Source organism: Ischnura elegans, chromosome X (assembly GCF_921293095.1).
Source record: "Ischnura elegans chromosome X, ioIscEleg1.1, whole genome shotgun sequence".
Lineage (NCBI taxonomy): Eukaryota > Metazoa > Arthropoda > Insecta > Odonata > Coenagrionidae > Ischnura > Ischnura elegans.
In genome coordinates, this window is record NC_060259.1 from 24,532,203 (window position 1) to 24,553,718 (window position 21,516).

General features: G+C 36.4%; 2 protein-coding genes across 4 annotated transcripts in view; one reads left to right on the forward strand and one right to left on the reverse strand.

Annotated features, from left to right (window-relative positions):
- Positions 1-19: 19 nt before the first annotated feature.
- LOC124170780 (5-methylcytosine rRNA methyltransferase NSUN4) lies at positions 20-13,603 on the forward strand. Of its 2 annotated transcripts, XM_046549738.1 has the most exons (9): positions 20-165; positions 455-634; positions 2,555-3,110; positions 4,189-4,320; positions 5,589-5,743; positions 6,281-6,405; positions 9,059-9,196; positions 9,637-9,758; positions 11,490-13,603. In XM_046549738.1, the coding sequence occupies exons 1-9, from the start codon at positions 85-87 to the stop codon at positions 11,504-11,506; spliced, it is 1,506 nt and encodes a 501-aa protein (XP_046405694.1). In that variant the 5' UTR covers positions 20-84; the 3' UTR covers positions 11,507-13,603. The 2 variants fall into 2 exon arrangements, with proteins under 2 accessions (XP_046405694.1, XP_046405693.1); XM_046549737.1 differs by lacking the exon at positions 11,490-13,603 and having other exon boundaries at positions 9,637-10,802.
- LOC124170779 (putative inorganic phosphate cotransporter) overlaps positions 9,792-21,516 on the reverse strand; it is a 172,025-nt gene continuing 160,300 nt past the window's right edge. For both annotated transcript variants that reach the window (XM_046549736.1, XM_046549735.1), the window contains exons 3-10: positions 21,216-21,449; positions 18,762-18,849; positions 17,847-18,076; positions 15,655-15,807; positions 14,451-14,583; positions 14,197-14,352; positions 13,640-13,725; positions 9,792-10,972 (exon numbers count right to left, since the gene is read on the reverse strand). In XM_046549736.1, the coding sequence (XP_046405692.1) occupies positions 10,817-10,972; positions 13,640-13,725; positions 14,197-14,352; positions 14,451-14,583; positions 15,655-15,807; positions 17,847-18,076; positions 18,762-18,849; positions 21,216-21,449 (1,236 nt within the window). In that variant the 3' untranslated portion in view covers positions 9,792-10,816. The remainder of the gene's footprint in view (positions 10,973-13,639; positions 13,726-14,196; positions 14,353-14,450; positions 14,584-15,654; positions 15,808-17,846; positions 18,077-18,761; positions 18,850-21,215; positions 21,450-21,516) is intronic.

The window sequence follows — 21,516 nt, forward strand, 5'->3', positions numbered from 1 at the left end:
TAAACAACAAAATTTCATAATTCGTATCCATGGTTCCCTGCCGTTCTCGCTAGTAGTGTAGTCATTGTTTATGTTACTGAAATAATGTGGTATAAAAATTGTTTGAATAAATTCGTATGCATTAATTGTGCAATAATAAGAAGAAAGCATAAGGATACGCATTGGGTAATTTATTCCTCTGTCTCTTAGTCTTCACTTCCCTTTTTACCTTCATAAATTGCCGGTATCTCTGATATTCGATATTATACTTGCTGGTCGCTTTAATTAAAGAAAGTAATTCAAATGATATAGCGATAGGGTCTCTTGGGCATTCGCATACGCCAAGCTTATCCCTAGTTTGACTCATTTCCTACACTCCTATTAGCTTATAGTTTTTCAGTACTCACACTGGAAAGCTAGCAGTCTTATCCTGATCATCAATCTCATCGCTGAATCCTTTTTTTTCCATTTTCAGAGTGTTATAGCTAAAAAGAAGACCGCAAAAGATAAAGCGTTGCTGCATTTCGATGAACTGTATAAAAGCATATATGGATCGGAGTGGCCTTCCATTAGGTTGGCCCTTCTATCACAGCAAAAATACTGCGCTGTTGTGAACAATTTCAGTGATTCTGAAGAAACCATATCTGCTTTGAAGGTTGGTGGGTAATTGCAAAGCGACCTTCACCCCCGAGTCCAAATTCTTGTGCATTTAACTGCTCCCCACATAGCGCAAAATATTTTCTAGATATCTAGAAAATATCTTCAATGTCTTGAATATCTTAAATATATTCTAGATTTCTAGAAAATATCTTTAATGTCTTGGATATTTTAAATATCTACTAGAAGTCTAGCATACGTCTTTTTGATCGGGGACTCTTTTTGTATATGTCCAGTGAAATTAAAATTGATAGGGAACTATGAACTGTCTCAGCTTAGTTACCATCAATAAACAAACCCAATTCAATGGAATAAAAGGTATGTCAAAATTCTAGTCTCTGCTTCTTATAATTAAGTTACAACTAATTTTTTTACTATCGTAACAAATATAGCCATAACCTTTTACGTATCACAGCTATGAACTCATACATATAAATATCATTCATTCATAGCCCTGATGAAGGTGTTTAAATACGTTGGCAAAAACTTGCATTAAACATTCTTCAAGACCTATACTGCTAGACACTGAATCAACATTCATTAATAATGTTGCAGACTCCTTTGAGAAATCTAAAAGGAAATTATAAGCTGCTTTGGTAACTTCAAATTTGGACTAGGAGGAGGAAGCCCCCATTAGAAAGAAGTGAATGCCAGAGAGGTTCCAATATTCAGGAAGAATCCCCAGAAGGCACCCTACCATCGCCTCCTGTTCCACCAGTAGGCTGTCAGTTGAAAATAAACTATTGTTATACCGAAAAATATTATATTTTACTCATCCTGAATTTTTCCAATGGATTGAATTTGAATATGAATGTCTAGAAAATATCTTCTCAAAGATATCTTGTAGATATCAGAAAAGCGGACATTCAGATACCTATCTACAAAATATCTAGAAGATATTACAAGATATTTTCTAGACATTATCTGAAGACGTTCTAGATATTTTCTAGACATCTAGAAGATATTTTGTGTTAAGCGGGTCCACGGACGGGTGCATATACTCGTTATACTATTTTTCCGAACTGATGGCGGCTGGGTGGAAAATAGCAAGTAGCCAATCAGAAGTGCTGCCCCTTCCACCTCTACGTTCCCCTCCATCCCCTTCCCTTTTCTCCTCCGCTCCCCTCCATCCGTCCGACCAACGTAGCCAGCCTTGGGAATAACGGTACTTTCGGGGGCAGCGGAAGATTCTCGGACGAACGCTGAGCGATTCGATTTGGCAACGCTGCTAGCTGGAGAGCGATCTGCCCAGCACGGAGTTCGGAGAGAGACTGCGGGCTCCTACACACTTTCTACTATCGCTCTCCTGTGATTGGCTAGAAGAGTGGGTGGGTTTCGAGCACGCTCAAGGTCAGCCGCCATCAGTTCGGAAAAATGGTATAGAAGATGCTGGTTGGGTACCGCTGCCTGTGAATTGTACTAGTAGGTGTGGAGATGATGGAAAAAAATAAGTCAGTTATTTCTAAAATATCACATTTTGACTGACTGGTCAGTCATGAATTGTTTTTCGAGGTACATGTACATCGTTTTTTAGTCACCAAGGTTTGGATGTAAGCATGGTTAACTGATCCCCATTCCATCTGTGATTGCTGGGCATACACAAAGAATTAAATAGAAATACCTTCATTTGAATGATATAAACGTGTGTAGGTCAGGATGAAGGACAATTTAAAAAATATGGATGAAAGATTATGGTATCAAAGATGTGGACATATATTAAAATATTTTTGTAGCAATTGTGAAGCATAATCGAGTCTTCCTCAACATGAATACATATTGCTAGCAATGGAGGGAAAAATACCCTTGAAATCCTCATTCCAACTCTGATCCAAAATATTTTTGCCATTATTAGGGATATTTGAAGTTTATTTAGCTCTGACCTACAGCTGAGTGTACAGAGTAAATTTTTCTTTTTCAGAAACTTGGAGCTGTGGATATACGTGAAGTTTTTAAAGCCGAGTTAAAATATCAAGAAAATGAGGAAATTCTGATCAAGGATTCGAGAAAAAAGTTGTCTGCTAGAAAAGAAAAATTGTCTGACTCGTTTAGCACAAATCAGCTGCCAGGACCGCTCTATGATGTTTCATCGAAGGACACAGTGAGCCAAGGCTTTCAAGACTCTGAAACGGACTCCTCTGGAAAAAGATTGCATGAAAATGCAAATGCTGCATCTTTGAGATCACAACTGTCTCAGTCTGAGTTGGAGTATGACCGAATTGTGAAGCCAGATCTATCTGGTGCTGTATCTGCATCAGCTTTACATGAATTTGTTCCAGCCACCAAGCTTAAGGGAATGGAAGATTGGGTTTTGGAGTCAGAGCATTATAGTGGTTACCAAGAAAGTATGGACTTCCCCATAGTAAAAAAGAAAGAAGATACTTTATTCTATCCCAAATACTGGAACATTTTTTCATACATTAGGGGAGATGTGTCTAGATATCCTCATCCATCCCGAGGAAAGGCAGGTGTCTACAGTAAGTTATCATTGCTGCTTTGAAGCTTTGTGGCTTCGAAGAGAAATTTAATTTAATGCCTGAATTTACTGATCATTTGTCTCACTCTTTAGTGCATTCTTGAGCTCAACATTATTCCTAGCCTCTACTTCCATCTTTCTTCAATGACCATTTTTTATCTCACCTTCCATAGCAGCTGTAAGCAAACTACCATTGGACCTTAGGCTCTTCATCAGTTTTAATTGCTAAGGTCATTTTGGTGTTAAAATGATTTCCAATAGATTGACAGTTTTGGCATTTTAGTAGTTAAGGTAGGGTTCTGGTATATGAGGTCATTTGTAATGCACACAAGGATGATTGAATAGGTTGGGGAGAATGGAGAAGCTTTACATTTGGCAGTTGCCTGTTATGGAGCAAAATCATTATGAAGATCATGAGCAATATCTGTTACTGCTGATATTTGTGCATGGTTTACTGGGATCAGAAGCTAGCCAAGATGTCTTTGTAAAATGTGGGTGTGAATGAATGCCATAGCTCTTGTATGAATAGGGTGATGCCCTTGTAAAGTTTAGTCAATTCTAACTGCATTATTGGTATACTAGTCCGATGGTATAAATATAAAATTAATAATTTTTAACTGCCAAAACTTTAAAGTTAGGATGACAATGCCTATTTAAATTATTATTATAATTTTTGTTATATTTCTCAATATACTATAGGCATAATTTTTCACATGAATTAGAATAAAGTCAATCAATGTAGTTCCCCCTTATTTCTGTGGCTTCAATTTTGGAAAAAATAAGTCAGTTACACTTGATTATAGTCTCCCCCATTCATTTTCTGCCCATGAATCCGACAAAAGGGAAATTTTTTTCAGAGCAATATGGCAATATATGAATATGAAATTTATTCTATTGTTATTATATATATGAGTCTTGATATTATTCTATTATACATGAGTCTTTATCAAAGTTATTTTGAAAGTAATGCACAATCGCTAGTTTTGGCTTCTACATATATATTTTGTATTTTTAATTTGGAACATCATCGCATGAAGCCCAAATTTGGTGATATTATTTTAATTTTTATAATTTTACAGATTACTATCTACTTGATGCTGCCTCAATATTGCCTGTTTTAGCTTTAGATATTACGAATGGGGATCGAGTTCTTGACATGTGTGCTGGCCCAGGAGGAAAATCATTTTTAATTTTGCAGACCCTGTACCCTGGTAAGCTGAACTGCGGTATTAATCATGCATGGATAATTCTTTTAAACCATATATTCATTCATTTTATTTTACAGTACACTCCCGATTATCCGGGCTAATAATGGGGAGAGACGGCACGAATAATCGGAAAACACGGATAATCCAAACTTCCACTTAAACGTCTTGTAATGCTCATAATTTACTTAAAACAAACAATATATTATTATTTATGCAGTTATTCTGTTATTTTAGATTGCTTCCTGGACTCATTGAGAGCTTTCTTCGCCAATTCACGATCTTTTTACCGGCGATAATATGATTGTACTCGTATTATTAATGCTCCATGTATGGCCTGGTTTCAAAAACCACACATCCGTGGCTGTGTGATCATGGATACAGGAAAGTGCTTTTCGCGAATGCTTCAAAACCACTGCTTGACGTCAGAAACTACACTGTCAGGCACCACGCCCCGTAGTCGTGTCTCGCACAAGTTGCCCGGGTTGCAACTGCTGCCGAACGTGTATCCATGATCAAGGAGCGCGGTCGCACACTGCAAGGCTTGGAAAACGGGAACTCGGTGCTTCCGTGAATGCAGCTAGTGCATGATCGCTTCTGTTTTATGAAGGGGATTCTAATGGAAAAATACAGGTGTATCCTAGCATTAATGCCGTTATTCCGATGATTTTGAGTCCGTTTCTTTTAAATAAAGTTCACGGAAAAAATTGAGCAAGATTGAAAATCATGCACGGATAATCCGCAACCTGGATAAAGCGCAGCTGGATAATCGGGAGTCTGCTGTATCTGAAAACTTGATAATCCTAAGGGCCGTTTTACTTGGGGCAAGTAATTGCATAATCTGGCGTGTGTACGAAGGCACAATCAAAATTGCATCACAAATTGCATCGCGTGTAAATTGGTGAATTGCTAGAATGCATGGGCGTTAGATGGGAAAATAACCCCTGATCTAATTTTGTTCATGCATTTGTGCAATTGCACACCTTAATGAGAAATTAATGCGGTTCTCTCCTGGACAATTACCTGCCCCATGTAAAATAGCCTTAGTGATGATTTTTTTTCAACTATGATCATGCATAAGTGCTCATGTTGACTTCAGTTGCTAATGCATGTTAATGCTCTTATGTTTTTTCAAAAGGTCTATATCCTTTTGCTGAGACAAGTATTGAATTTTATTGAAATAATCCACTATTCATTGTGGACTGCGATGAGAAGTGTATGACAGAGTCAGTTGGCTTTCTATGTTGATGGGAATCTAATTGATATTTTTTCAGAGCGTTTAGTAAGCAATGATGTGCAGGGATCTAGAGTTGGTAGGATAAAAGGTGTAATGGATGATTATTTCTTCAAGTTGAAAAACTGGAGTAATAACATGAGTGTATCGCACAGAGATGGTCGTGTTATTGATGAAGAGAATACTTTTAACAAGGTTGGTATAGAAGTTATTTGATTTGCCATTAACTGTGATTGTATCATGCAGCTTAATCATAAGTGACATATTTTTCATGTTAATGTCATCACCATCAGATGGTGAAGCAAGATACATAAGTACATAAGAGGATGGAAGCATATATGTATAATTGCATTTTCCCTAGGTTTTGATTTGATGCACTAAGAAAAAAAGAAAAAGTTGATTTATGGTGTAGAAAGTTGGCCAAAACAGTGGCAATTTTTATCTATAACTTCTTATGGCTGAAGGTGTCTATATTTTGCAGCAACTGCTTCTCATTGAGGTGTTCGTTTAAGCTTACACAATTTGAAATCATACTAGCAAAATTCAGTGCCTCATTTTATGCGTAAGGTGTAATACTTACAATGCAACAATGAGGAATGCCTGTCCTTTAGAGAATTGTGCTTTAATTGATTAATATTTTAGTTGATTTCAACTTTTTACAGGTATGTATTCGACTCAATGAAGTATGCATCATACAGCTTAATTTACATCTATTGATTTTTATTCCCTCAGATCCTGGTGGATGTTCCCTGTACTACAGATAGGCATGCAGTCTTGGAGAATGACAACAATATATTCAGTCCAGCAAGAGTAAAAGAGAGGATACGACTTCCTCAATTGCAAACAGAACTATTATGGTGAGAATTTTTAAGTAGATTTTATATCTCATGTGGAAATTTCAGTAGCTCTATTTTCAGTTTTTTATTTATTTTTTAACCTATAGATGAAGTTTGTATAAAATTTTTAAAGAATTATAGCCAAAAAATATAATGTATTACTATTCAATGGTATTGGTCATACAATCAGTACACAGCGTGGGGGATTTTGGGGGATGAAACCCTCCCCCCCAGAGCTCAGAGAACTTTTTTATAAAAATACTTTAGTGTGAAAAATTTTGTTATTAATATTAGGGGGATGGATGACTCTCAAACAAAATGTATCCAACTGTTCACACAGCTGTAAAAACTCACCATTATGAACCATTTATTTTAAAAAATTTCTGGGGGAGGGCCCCTGCACCTCTCGCTTATCTTGGCAGGTTTTCTATACCCTCTAGACCTACCAGTATTAGTTGTGCTTAAAACTTCCCCTAGCCTTAATTCCTAGCTGCACCCCTGCTACAAGTGTTATAGTTGATGGTGCCAAGTATAGTTGGTTTATTTGCCATGGGAGCTTGGAGGTTTTAACATTTTTTTGTGTCACCCATTTTACATGGAATGAAAAAGATATGTAACCGTGATTAATGTAGAAGTAGCAGTTATAAAAAGAACTTAATACAAAAGTATTGCATGATTATGAAAAGGGGAATTATTATGGATAACCAGCAGAAAGGTATGCTGTCTATATTTCATCAGTATTGGGTGAGCAATTCACTTACAGGGTTCCCACTCAACCGTAAAAACCTTAAAACCATGAATAAGCCGTGGATTTCATCTACCGTGAAAAAAAACTGCAAACAGCCGTGAATTTCGTTGTAAAACTTTAAAAACCTCTCAAACTTGATTGGAGATCAATGATTGACAGATCAAAAGAAAAATCGATACATCGATCATTATTTCACGGTCAGTCACTCGCAGACACTGTCCACGCATTTACCTGCATGCGTATATTCGAAGCGCAATTATTGGTCCATGCGCCATGACGATACACAGACCTCAAGCCTAGAAGACCAAAGTTTTCATTAATCCTTCCTTCCCTGCCACCCTTCATTCGCACCCTTTAAACGGCTCTAAATTTTGGTTACGATTGGCGACGTCATAAGAGCACTTTCACTGCTGCGTTGTTTGCGTTCACAGCGTCTGTCGCGTTTGTTAAAGTTTTAGTTAACGAGCGGCCGGTTATTGTTACGTGATCAATATTTCTTCCTGGAATGGCTTATCGAAAGACCGTGAATTTGGTGAAATTTAGACCGTGGAAACATGGAAAAAACTGTGAATTTTATAATTTAGTTAGAGTGGGAACCCTGACTTATCACAGTGACTGACCCCTTGCCATCGGCCATACTCATCCCAATAGTGTTATGGTCTAATGCAGAATGGAAGTGCTTAAATTGAAGGAGAAATCAGATACACATCTTGTTCATTCTTTATTTTCCAGAGACCCTCCAAGGCCTACACTTATAAAGTAAATTTCAAAATGAAGAGAAACTTAACATGAAATATGCACTAGTGCACTTACAGTCAGTTTTCATTCTTAAGAAAATTTCATTGATACATATCAAAGAGTGGACATTAAGAATGAACAAGAGACAATTAATTACCTTTATCATATTAAAAATTAAGGATGGGTCTGTTCCACTGTTTTGCCAGTTCTGATTCCTGTTCGGTTCCTGACATCGGTCCCCAGTTACGGTTCTTTATTAAATTTTTTATTGAATAATTGTATATATTAGGGTTTTCATTGAATAATTTTCAAAAGCTATTTTTGATTTTTTTTCTTGGTTCTGAGGAAAATAACATCAAATTATCCCACAAATCATTGGATTCATTAAATCACTCTATTATAAGTTAGTGTTGTAAATTGTGCTTTAGCGAAGTTTTTAAACTGAGTTGACTCAAATTATTTTGGTACTGATTCTTTTTGAATTTGGTTCTAATTCCAGCCCTAAGCTCAAGAACTGGTGGAATCAAGAATTGAACCAAACCATCCCTATATGAATGTATTTGCCCACAATAAAGTAATTGTAGAAGTATTCCTTCTAATACTCATCGAGTCCCTGGGCTTAGTTAAAAGTTTTCCATATTGATATACCATTGAGGGCAGTGCTCTAGTTACGTCTGGTTTCATCTGTTTATTTTACTTATTTAAACAGTAGTCCAGTATAAAAATCATTTCATCATTTGAATGTCTATATCTATATATATTTTGAATAAAATGAAATTTTGCTACCCCAAGAAATGTTGCCTCTTGTATTTGACTATTCCACAGATAAAAGTTGCATGTCCCTTATAACATCGCCATATAATTCTAGTTACAAGGAGTGAAGTATATATTTGGTAGAACATGAGGCAAATAGATAACTATGTACATAGCTTATTTTTGGGCTAAGGAGCTAGTATTCATTCAAATCCTGTATACATTTCCAGAATTTAAATCGCTTGTAGTATGTTACATATACAATATTATTTTGTCATTATTCATATCCAAGCTGAAATGGGGCACAATTACAAGCTTGTGATATAAAGTGACTTTCATTTTAATAAAGCAAAGTATGAGCCATTTCTTTGAGAATACCAGTCAGTGTTATCCTTTAATCATTGCCATGGCATGTTTACTCTTATCAATTTACAGTAATGCAATGAAGATAGTTCGACCTGGTGGAACAGTTGTCTACTCTACCTGTTCATTATCACCCGTTCAGAATGATGGTGTGGTGCACATGGCTTTGAAAAGAATATGGGAGGAAACAAAGATTGAGATGGAAGTGAGGTGACTATTGTTTTCAGTTTTTTAGGGGATGTGTGGTCATAATTACTTGGAGTGAATGGCAAAATGAAAATTTTCTCCATGGCCTGAATTTCACATTCAGGTCATTCCAGGTTGCACATTATTTCAAAATTGACATTATTTCAAAGAAAAATTTATCTCGCTATCTTCACTTTTAACAAATTTTGTCTTCATGGGTTCATTGAGGCTGGGAGAAGTACTGAATTTCTGAGAGATTTAAGAGCAAGATATTATATCCCTTTAAAATTAGTAATTTTTCCAAACTTAAATGATGAATGCAGCTATGAAAATATTATGGAAACCATGGATAATGAAGTTTGCAAAGCATATTTTAGTTGAATCAATTGACCATGACTTACATTGATAATTAGGGTGCATATTATAGTTTAAATTAAAAGTGTTCTCTCTGAAATTTCTTGCAGGGACATGAAAAATGCCCTAAAAGCCACTCGTAATGTCTTCAAATTTTCAACCAGTCAAGGTCTTAGGTATGGGCATTTAGTTTTGCCATTTTTACCCAACAACTTTGGACCATCATATTTCTGTAAGTTGGTAAGAAAGAAATAATAAAAACTTATTAAATAACATACAAAGCTCTATTCATTTCAGCAATTGTTATGAAAGTAAACTTGAACATTCTGTAGTCAGTAAAATATTTCCATACAGGGATGATTTTCTATTTACTTAAATAACATCTCCTTTTCACCATAAACTAAAACTATAAAGGTACACATAAAACTATGCAACTTAAATTAAAACAAATTTAAAATGCATTGCATTATCATTACGATTTGTACAAATGCCATTTCAAATTAATTGCTTGGAGTCAAATATCTGTGGCAATTCATGCTCTGATGACATTATAAAATCAAACAATGAAAACATCAAACCACTTGGATTTTGATATAATATTTTCTACATCAAACAATGACTAAAATAGATCTGAGTATCAAGTGCCATCTTTCAGAGGCTTCTTTAAGTTGAATAATAAATATCAGTTCATTGCTTAACTTGTAAAGCTTGGATAAATGACAATTTTTGGCCATTTAGATGAGTATTTAACTATAGCACACTATACATAAAACTTACATTCATGTACACCTACACTTAATGAAAATGTTTATTAAAGATTTTCAAAGGAATTTGAGAAATCAGCATGCAAATACTGCAGACAGGCACCACTTAGACAAATACAAATAACACCTTGTTTTTTTATATTAGAAATACATACAGAAATTCCATGCTTATATGGCATGAGACATCAAAACATACATTTCTGTCCTGTTGATATAGCTTGAAATACAGGTAAAACACCTTACATTTGCAAACATCTTAAATATCATGTAAGTTTTTCAGTAAAATGTCCAATGTAGTAAAAGATTTTATAAGTGTAAAACGCCCTCATCATGTGCAGTTTCTGGTGGGATAGAGAGAACTGAATAAGTCAGGTACAACACCATAAACACTCATTTCTCATTCCAAAGTCAGTGGCTACATAAAATTTGGCACGCATAGTGCCGAGGTGAGAAGTATGAAGCATACAGATCATTCTGTTTCTTTTTGGCAACCTTCAGGGACTGAAGAGAAGCACCAATGTGAAAATCACATTTTGGTGTTCTCTTCTTCAGTGCCCTTTTCTTGATGGACCTTGTTCCATGGCTGCTCTTGCCCGGATCCAAAAATGGTGTAAAATATAGCCTCAATTCCAAACAAGGCAGCAGTAGTGCAGAAGATGATCTGCCACTGTCCAACAGTTTGCTAGTTGAACAAAAAGAAAGTGTTTTATTATGGAATGGTATCAATTAGCAAGGATTGTATTCAAGTAAATTATTTCATAGTCTAGTTTATAATATGTACAGTAGAAGATTGATAATCTAAAATATGGCTAGGGCTGTTCTGGAATTTTAATATTTTTTGTCCTGGGGTCTCTTTCCTTTAAGAGGCCGATTGAACTGACTAAGGTGTGGATCATAAATATATGGGCAAAAGTCGTCAATCACCTCTTTGAATTCCAACTTATTTTTCATGAATATTTATTTTTATATTAAAGATATTGTTCTGTGAATTGACCATGTCACACTCCTTCATCAGATACCATTGCAGCAATGTGATGGGTCCCATGATTCAGCTAGCTACATGGTCTTCATCACATGGCTTGTTTTGTCCCCCCCACTGACACTGGTCAATGGCATCTGTGAGAATTTATGAGAGTCGAAAGAGGTACTGCTCAATAATTCCATAATGAGCTGAGGCTGCCTTCTTCCCATTCTTACAGCTTCAATTTTACCATGACGGTCATGGGATCATACAAGGTTTCATCTGAGGGCTGTTGCCATGAGTCAGACAATCATGTTGGAGTGGAGCATCCTGTATCTTAATTGATCTGCTCTGGAGTGCTAAAGAGTTTCACTGAGACCTACCACTCCGGCCTGGAAGTACAATTCATTTGCTCTGCTTGGGAGCTGAACCCTTACGGCAAGTTGTCTGGTTCAGATAGGAGTACATAGAGGGAACTGGATGGTTTGGTGGATGCTATGATGATAACCACAACAGTGCATGTATTAGTGGAGTAAAATACCAAAAATTTAATAAAAATTGACAAAGTGGCCTTAGATGTTATCAAATTTTAACATGTAGTGCCATAAGATGCTGTTGTAAGGCCTATCTTTCAGTAACTGCTTGTATACATCAATTATTCTAGGAATTATCCATGTACTAGCCAGTGGCAAACCTTTACAGAGTCACCCACAAGTGTACTTTCAGTGTAAGAATTCCACAGTGGAAAAATCGTTGTCAACAGAAATGACTTTTCCTCGGAGGAATATTTGCACTCATATATTATTATAATTTTTGCACATAACGCTGCCTAGACGTCCTTTATGTACATGAAATAGAAGCAAAATCTAAAATGATTCATATCTTGGAATCAATGAGAAATACATAAAAGAAAACTGATGATATTTTTGTACATTCCTAGGAGGGGGGTGTAACCTTTTGCCTCATAATTATTTGACTACTCTGGTGAAAAAGGTATTCTTAAATGAGTAGTTTTTGTGATTGGCCTCACGGTATGCATATCCATGCAGCCTAGAGTGGTAAAACCACCACTTTCGGGTGGAGAGGTAAGTGCCATCCATTGCTCTACTCTGACATCACTCCATTCATCTCTCATCTCCAAACTGGAGTACTTGACAGTTTTTGCACTCTGCTGCAAATTGCCGTGGCTGTTTACAAGTTGAAGTGGCTTGACAAAAACTCCCAGAATAGGTCTTTTTCCTGTTTCAGCTCCAGTTAGAATCCCTGTTCGAATTGTTCTTGGGAAAGGGATTTATTGTGAATACTCTTTTCATGGTTTGTGTGCAATGGATTATTTGCCCTTTTTCCATTGATCTCTTGCGTTCTTATCTCACTAGAGGTACCACAAATGTTATGGCTTAATTCACTTAAAGATTCTCTTTGGCCATTGTAATGTCAGGGTCCATGGAAGAACCCTGGGACAGCTGGAGTTGTAATTCTACCAATATATCTCTCGTAAAGTTGTATGTTTTCTCTTTGTAAAACATTTAGTATAGTTGTCATGAATTTCAATAAATAATTCACATTATGATTTTCAATGCAGAAATAATACTCAATGAAGGATATTTACTCAAATGTCAGATACATATTGGTACTCATCTCAGAAGAAAATCAAAACTGGTTTTTGAGTTGTTTGAACAGTAGTGCTCCCATTAGAGATGGAATATAAGCATCACTGTAAAATCAATTTGCAAAAGGAGCACAGGGGAAAAAAATTGCAAGACATTTTCCTTGATGATGTGAATGGTTAACTGACAGCATGTTCCCTGTCAAGCTGTAAAATACTGTTAGCTTGCTTCAGTTTTCCCAGCAACTTCCATCATTGTTGAAGAAAGTTTTTCTGGGTGGAGTTAAAAGTGAGGTCATTATTTCATGCAATCCCTTATCTCATGAGATGCATAACAAATATTTTTTTACTAGCATCTCTCTACAGACTGATGGGGTAAGATCCTGGAACAAAATGACATAAGCTGTTGCTACCATTGTGAAGAATCACTTGCCAATGTAGTCATGAGCATGGAATAAAATGTTATTCTTTGAGAAGTAAACGATGTTTAAATATTCATAGAGGATACTTAGTAGTCTCACAAATGGCTGTCAGCCATTACAGCAAAAGAACATTAATAGTCACGTTTGAAAAATTCTAGAAAACCTTTCATATAGATAGTTCCATGTTTCAGACTTCTGGATTAGTGATGGGCTGTACATAGAAGCTTACGTTCCATAGAAAGCTAATGCATATTGATACAACGTTGTATACTCTTACCATGGCACTATTGTCCAAGCTATTCATAGAATTTTACACAAAGCATTATAATTTAAAGCTGGGGCTAACTACACTGTACTTACATTGCCATGAGTCAGCTGCCCCACAAAGACTGGCACCACAAACCCAGGAATAGTGGCAACTGTGTTTGTCATGGCCATCAGTGTTCCTGAAATTATTACAATTTTTTAATTCAACTGCATCACCCAAAAAAAAGCACAAAAAGGCATTTTACATGAAGGTGGTTTTCAACAATTAGCAATAGAAAATCACAAAAGCTTATGTCCTGGATACAAATGATCTACCCAGGTAGGACTCGAACCTATGACCTTCAAAATATGGCAGGCAAGGACTTTGCCCTGCTACCACCAAGGCCAGGCATGCTAAAAGTACATTTTCTAAATTCATCTTGGATGTAAACGATATTAAACTGATATGTGTTAGAAAAGCATGCCAATGAAATTTATTTTGTATCTCAATACAACACTTGCAAGGTGTACTGCATCATCTTTAAATATCTTTTATCCGCAGATAGATTTAGAAACCTAAAATTTTTTAATTTTAGGTTTTGCCGAGAAATTTGTTAAATTATTTGATTAATTCATTACATGCATAACTTGATTTGAATGATTTTGCTTACCTGCATAGTTTGGTGCAATGTCAATGTGGTTTGCCAAGTATCCAGAAAACATAGCACCAATACACATGACTGATATTGTCATGAAAACTACAGCCAGAACTCTGTCACAACCCACAAGACTGACAGCAACAAGGCAAATTCCAGGGATAACAGACGCTAAAAGTACATTTTTCATATGATAAATTCATGAGTAAACTTTTTTCCAACACTGATGATATATATCACTTATTAAAGCTTTATTTCCATAAACCTACCTGTCAGGGTAGCCATTTTTCGAGCCATGGTTACTGTAATGTACTTATTACTGCTGGCCCAGTCAAGACGGTTGCTGGCTATAATACTGAAGATCCACATACAAAGGAATGGCAGAGCAGAAAGACCTGAGTTCTGTATGTATGATAGAAAAAATGTATCTCCATGAGAGTGCATTCTAAACATTACAACCACTGTTTCTTATTTTAATGAGTGTGATGGAAAGATATGCCAGTATAGGCACTAATAGAAGTTAGGAAATCCATAAATCATGAGGGTTAAAAAGTTATTAGGGTAAGAGGAAAGCCACGAAACACTATCTACTGGTCTCTTAAAATGAGCCCATATATTTTTATCATTTTGATGGACCCAATTTACTCGAGGTGTTTTCAAGTATGAAACTATTTAACAGACACTAACTTGTCTCATTTATCTTGATAAAGTCTCATAATTGTCTCTTGCCATTGTAAATAAGCTACACTAGTATTTACTAAGGTCTTGAATATGAAATTTCCTTGAAAAGAAATAAAAAAATTATTGTTGATCATTACATATTATCCATTGTTCCCAGCTTTTACAATCAATTCTCAAGTAATGCTCTCTTGGTTTGAGCATAAAGACATTTTTCAATGACACTACATTGCAATTTATAATCCCTTAAATTCCCTTTTTCTTTAAAAAAAAATTGTGCTTTAGTCAAAAAATCTACAGAAGAATCTTCAGACAAACTAATTAAGACATTAAAAATATCAGGGGGGACCACATGGTGCCCTGTGTCTTATGCTATTCATAAATGCTCCTTAATACATAACTTTTTGTTTGCTTAGCATGAGAAGAGAAATAAATTTCTCTTCTCATGTTTTTTATGCTTTTTGATATTTCTTTTTTCCACGTGATATTAAAAGTAGAACAGCTAAACAAAGAATGTGGGAGCATTGAATTTTTCATTTGTTGATAGATAGTTGCTTAATTATTGGATCTTATACTTTTTCTAGGGAGTATAATTTTAATACTACAGGGTAATATGTGGATTTCCAGGTCAAATTTAAAGTTTACAGCAAATGATTGAGTATTTCTGCTGTTAGACTCTACACACTGCATTAATTTACGATACCGAATCTCAATTAGTGGCACAGATAAAAAAAGGCTTTTTCAGTACATACAAAATAAAAATTACTATGACATTTGTTGGTACAGGATTCTTACCTCCTGAATTTTAAATTTGAGGACTTGATTCATGTAGGTTGGCAATTCAATTAGGAGCATGTACCATCCAAAGTTTCCAAGAGTGTGAGCAACCATAATGGCATAAAATGGAGGTGAAGTCAGCACTGCACGCCATGGAACTGGAGCCGATTTCTGCAGAAAGTGATGGTAATTAGAAAAGAGGATACAGAATTTTACAATGTACATAATTTTATAAATTAGCTATGAATATTGATTCAAATTCAACCAAAAACCCAGATGTCTGGGCAAAGTGGAGGCAAACCTTATTCAGAGGTGTGGGATGATATCAGGGCTAATACGGCTAATTTGAAAATACTTTTTAGATACTCACATGATAAGCTTATTAATACCACATCTGATATTCCTAGTCTGAACCTGAGTACATACCTATGCATGGTGATCACAATAAAATGAATGATCATTTAAAAAATCTGGGAATGGGTTAGTTAGCAGCATAGAAATTATAGTTTTCTCATAATATTTATTCACATTGCATTCACTATTGCACACAAAATTTAAATGTAGAATAGAATTGAATATGTACAGACTTTCATTCCATGTTTTCTTTGGTAATGATGGTATGGTAATTATAGGTTCTGTGTTGACTTAAATGCACTTGAGACAGGGTAGCTGTTCTCCCAGTTTAAATTATTTCCGTAATTTCTCACAAAACTCATGGAAACACGTTTTGCTTGTAAATTACAACAAAATGGCCACTAATCAAAGTCCAAATGATGAAGGATATAAGTTGCCTAAAAATTCGGCATCCTCTCTCCACTGATCAGAAGAAACCATCTGAAACGCCAGCAAAACTGTTGTCCTAAAAATGGGTATAAGCCAATTAAAGCCAAGAGAAAACAGTACTTAAAAAACATGCCTCATATAAACCTTTTTTTCTTTCTTCACTCAATCAGTACCCTGAAACTCCTTCTTTGCCCAACCCTCTCACACTTTTACATCAACTTCTCCGAAGTGTGACAGTATTACAGCACAGGATTGCCTAGGAAAGGGCTTAATGAACAAAAATCTGTACCCCAGCTGCTTACTTCCTCTTCACTTCCTAAAGTCCACATCCAAACATTGCATACTTTCCCAATTTTGTATCTAACCCCAGTGGCATAGCCATGGAAGTGGTTTTCCTGGCTATGATCCTCCCCTTTAGCCTTTAAAAGAGGCTAAGGGAGGACCCCAGGACCCCCCTTTGCCCTGAGGTGTTTTCCATACATCATGGAAGAGTTGCAAAACCTCTGGTAAAAATATTTCAAAATCCTGGATACGCTACTGCCTGACACCATGATGTGTCCTTCTTCAACCCTCTAGTCTTAGTCCTGCCTTCCTTCCTTCTTGACTTAATCAACGTAACCGAAAAATACTTTCTTCCTCCGCATGTTCCTTGCTCACCCATTCTCTTCAAACTTAGAGCCATAGCATGTGAAAATGTAACTGATAAGGCCAGCTTTCCCCTAGAAAACCATTATCTCTACTGGGAATACATAGAACCTTGGCTCTCAGTATGTAAGCCATTTATTAATATTTCCAACTTTATGTTGGTCCTTATCCAACATGATTTTATAGCATGGATTTTATGAACAGAAAGCATCAAAGCTCTTTTGCTAGATCTGTAGTCAAAAGAAATGCAATGGAGTCTATCTACACCAGAAATATGCCAAGAGATTGCACAGTTTGCACTCTTTATTCCCATTTTTTCCGAGCAGGCCATGTATTTAATACCTTGTATTTGTGCTTGACATAATATCACTCTACCTATTCAAAGTAAACATAAATGGATACTGGGGAGCATACATGGTGGCATGAATTGTTTAGAAAAGGTTGAGCCTCCACAGCCACCTTCCATACACATTCATAGCATTTTCCTTCATTTTTTCCTCAGTTTCCTCAGTAATAAATAAAACAGATGTGAGGAAATCTGATGACCATAACATATGTAAAAAATAATACATTTTTGGTTGCGTAGGGAATATCTCTGTACGATTCACTGATACCACATAAGTAAATAATTGTTAATGCATGCATTTTACACAATTTTTCACTCTTTCTGCATTTAGTCTTATTGTTAAATATTTTTCATTTCATGTGATACATAGCATCTAAATTTTAGAATGTTAAATTGCATATGTCATAAAATTATTTAAATACTGAAATTTACTCACATGATGTCCTTCATTGTCAGTGCTGCTGCTGCCCAAAGAAGTAAGGATATATGTTTTTTCCGCTTCACTAATCCTTGGATGAACATCTGGTCCATCATAGACAAAAATAATCCAGAGAACACACCAAATGCATGAAAGTCCTCCCATGACATAGAAAACAGCCTCCCAGTTAATTTGACCAGCCAGCAATCCAGCTAAGGTAATAGATAACACAGTTCCTAGAGCAGTTCCTGAAAATAAATTGTCCAATATGATTTTTAGACTGTGAATGCACATCCATTTTATGCTTTAGATCTGGGGTCATCAACCTTTTTTTAATGCAAGGACCAAAAATAGGTTTTTGGCATTGCATGTTTTTGAAGAGTGTGTTGATATTTTGCTATATATTTCGGCGGGTGCTAAACAATATGTTCTTTAGCCACAAGGACCCGCAAGAAATTTGCCGGCGGGTCGCATGCGGAATGATGTTAATGGCAACAGATGGATCATCAATTTCTCTTAATTTTCATAGAAAAACTGAGAAAAATTGTAGGCTTTTTTGTGTAAACAAAAAGAGACTCATTCATTCTAAAACTATTAATCCCTTTACAAAACTTTATTGGGCCACGTAGTCATTCACTGTGGTACGCTTCCTGATATTAGTGAATTTTGTGTTGCATCAACGCAAATTGCACGTTTCAAATGGAATCGAACCATGGGTTGATCCTACGACGATGCAACCCACATAACGTCCGTGTAAGCAAGTCGTCATTTTTTAAATTTTGTTAGGGAGAAGTTTCACCATAAACAAAAATAGTTCTATTGAAAATTACGGTCCTCAAATAATGGTTTGAGTTAAAGTAAGACAATTATATCTCAAATTATATGAGAGGGTAGATATAGGTCATTGTATTATGAAGACCATAGTAGTTTTACCAGCATAAACAATCGCCGAGATTCTGCTTCGCTCTTGAGGTGGCGTCCATCTGGCAATCATCACGTGCAAGGCTGGCAAGGTAACTCCCTAGAATGGAAAACATCTCATATAAACTCTATTATAGAACACAAATGCAAAACAGATATCGTGTTGAAATAGGTACATATTTTTTCGCCGAGTTAATGAGCTATATTTTTCCTTGAAATGACGATATTGGTTTCAGATGTAACAATTTTGTTGTTCACACCCAAAAATGCAATTCATTAAAAGAATTCGGTGGGTGGAAGGGTGGGAGAAGTTACGAAAGGTAAAACGTTCCTCATTACCTCATTAATAAAAAAACGCGAAGGTTGCCGCGTACTTTTCATGAGTTGGTGACGTCATTGGGTTTTTTGGTTCACTGACTCGTTCATGGCGAACCTTTCACTGAGGGAAAGAACCGCTCACAAGAGTGAAATCAACAACGAACCTCACGAGACCCATTCACAAGATATGTAAGTCCGAGTAGCGGTAACCCGCATGCAATTAATTAGTGACACCATCACTAATCTGCGAAAGGGTTACTAACCTTGCAAAATTTTCATCAGTTCATCATCAGGTCATCTTTTAGTTCAAAATTTTAGTTAGTCTGTAGAATTTTCGCTGCAGAAAGCTATAGTAGTACGCGATGGATCAGAAAATCCTAAAATGCGGGTTTCGTCATTTTTCCAACTATCACAAATGCTCCTCTATGGTAGCGAGGCTTGGACATCGAAAGCAGCAGAGAAGTCAAGAGTAGACGCATTCGAAATGTGGTGCTACCGATGAATGATGAAAATAAAATGGATGGACCGTGTGAGTAATGAGGAAGTGTTCAGAAGAGTGGGAGAAAAGAGAAATCCTCTAAAAACCCTAAGGAGAAGAAAACTTGAAAAAAAGTTGACCACTTTATGAGACATGACAGCCTGATGAAAAGAATTGCAGAATGACATGTGGAAGGGAAAAAGGGCAAGGGGCGGCCCGGAATGAATTACACAGGACAGGTTATGAAGGATATAAAAGAATAGAAACGCCACTATAATGAGGCTAATGGATAGGAGAGAGGAATGGAGAGTCGCATCAAGCCAATCCTATGATTGATCGTTGACTAATGATAATGATGATCACAAACGAGAGTAAATCTATTTGGCGAACGAGCGATTTTCGTCATATACTCGGAAATCACCAGAGAGTAATATTTTAGACAATCAAGATGAACATGTTCAACATTTTACATGCTAGTAAATGGAATTAAAATCTTAGACTATAGTCTTAATATGAGGATTTATAGGAAATATACTTAAATCACGGACTACCGTCTACAAGGTAGAATCTGATATGCATTTTAGAGTGCTCAGGCTGGCCTGGCTTGAAAGATGTAGTATGAAAAGGGAAATTGTGACTTTAAAAACTAACCGTAACCTCAAAATTTAATGCTGTAAAATTGGGCGTTGGAAAAATGTGAAATAGATATTAGTTGTGAACACGACCAGCAGTCAGAGAAGACTCAGTTGATGGCAATTTTCAATTATATTTGTACAGCAACAGGTTATGACATCAAATGAACTGATGCACAGAATAAATGTTGACAATTATGGTCTTTTTGGGGCATACAATGCGAAAACTCCCGAGTTTCGTGAGTTGAAATGGACATAATACTGAAATGAGCCATAAAAATGCTATGGATAACAAGCCCCTGGAAAACCTGGACTCAAAACAGAGTGAAGTAGCTTATTTTATTACGAAGAAGTTAATCCTGAGACTAATAAAAAAAGGCGTATAAATACATTTTTGCCGCGTATCAATACCAATTATGTATTCTCGAAGTCAGTTTTTTTCCGGCGAACAATGGCAATAAAGATTTTTCTCGTTTCACACCGGGTAAGGTCCTCCATATCTCCTTCCAACGTTTCGATAAGCAGCTCGCCCATCGTCCTCAGGGATTCAGGAATCCAAGAAGCCATTGGATTCCTGAACCCTTGAGGACGACGGGTGAGTTGCACATCGAAACGTCGTCAGAAGATATGGAGGACCTTACCCGGTGTGCAACACGAGAAATATTCACTGCCATAAATTCACAAATTTGAACGGCATGGCCCGAAATAAAAAGAATGAAGGTATCACAGACAGCGCCAAGTTTGGGACGTAGAGTCGTTTAAGCACCAAAGTACGAAAAAAGTGTCGGCGTAAACGGCTTATTGCTATTGAAAAGTATCCTTTAAATTTACATTCCATCATTAAAATTATGCCAATGGAAATCAATGGAGAGAACAATTAAAGCTACTTCGTCTCAAAACCATCCTAAGAAGGACTTCAATTTTTCGAATTCTTATATGACGACAACTAAGCAATTCGGCGAGGCCGTCCATTTTTCGCTATGAACAGCTCAAGAAGTGGCGACGATTGATAGAATTTTTAAAAGGTATATCACTTACTCCACCGATTCCTTCAATGACTCGAACAGCGAGGACGGCTATGTAGCTGAGGTAGCTGGCCAAAGGAGTCAATAGGGTGAAGACCACGTTCACTACCACTGCACCCCACATCACCCATTTTGCACTGAAGAGTTCTGCAACACGCCCACCAGGAAATTGCGAGATCAGGTACCCCCAGAAGTAGGAAGCAAGCACCAAACCTTGTGTGGGCTCACTCCATGCAAATGGACCATCCTGCAAACAAAAGAGAACATTCATTAATGTCTGACCTCAACGAGGGAGGTTATGACTGAGACGAGCG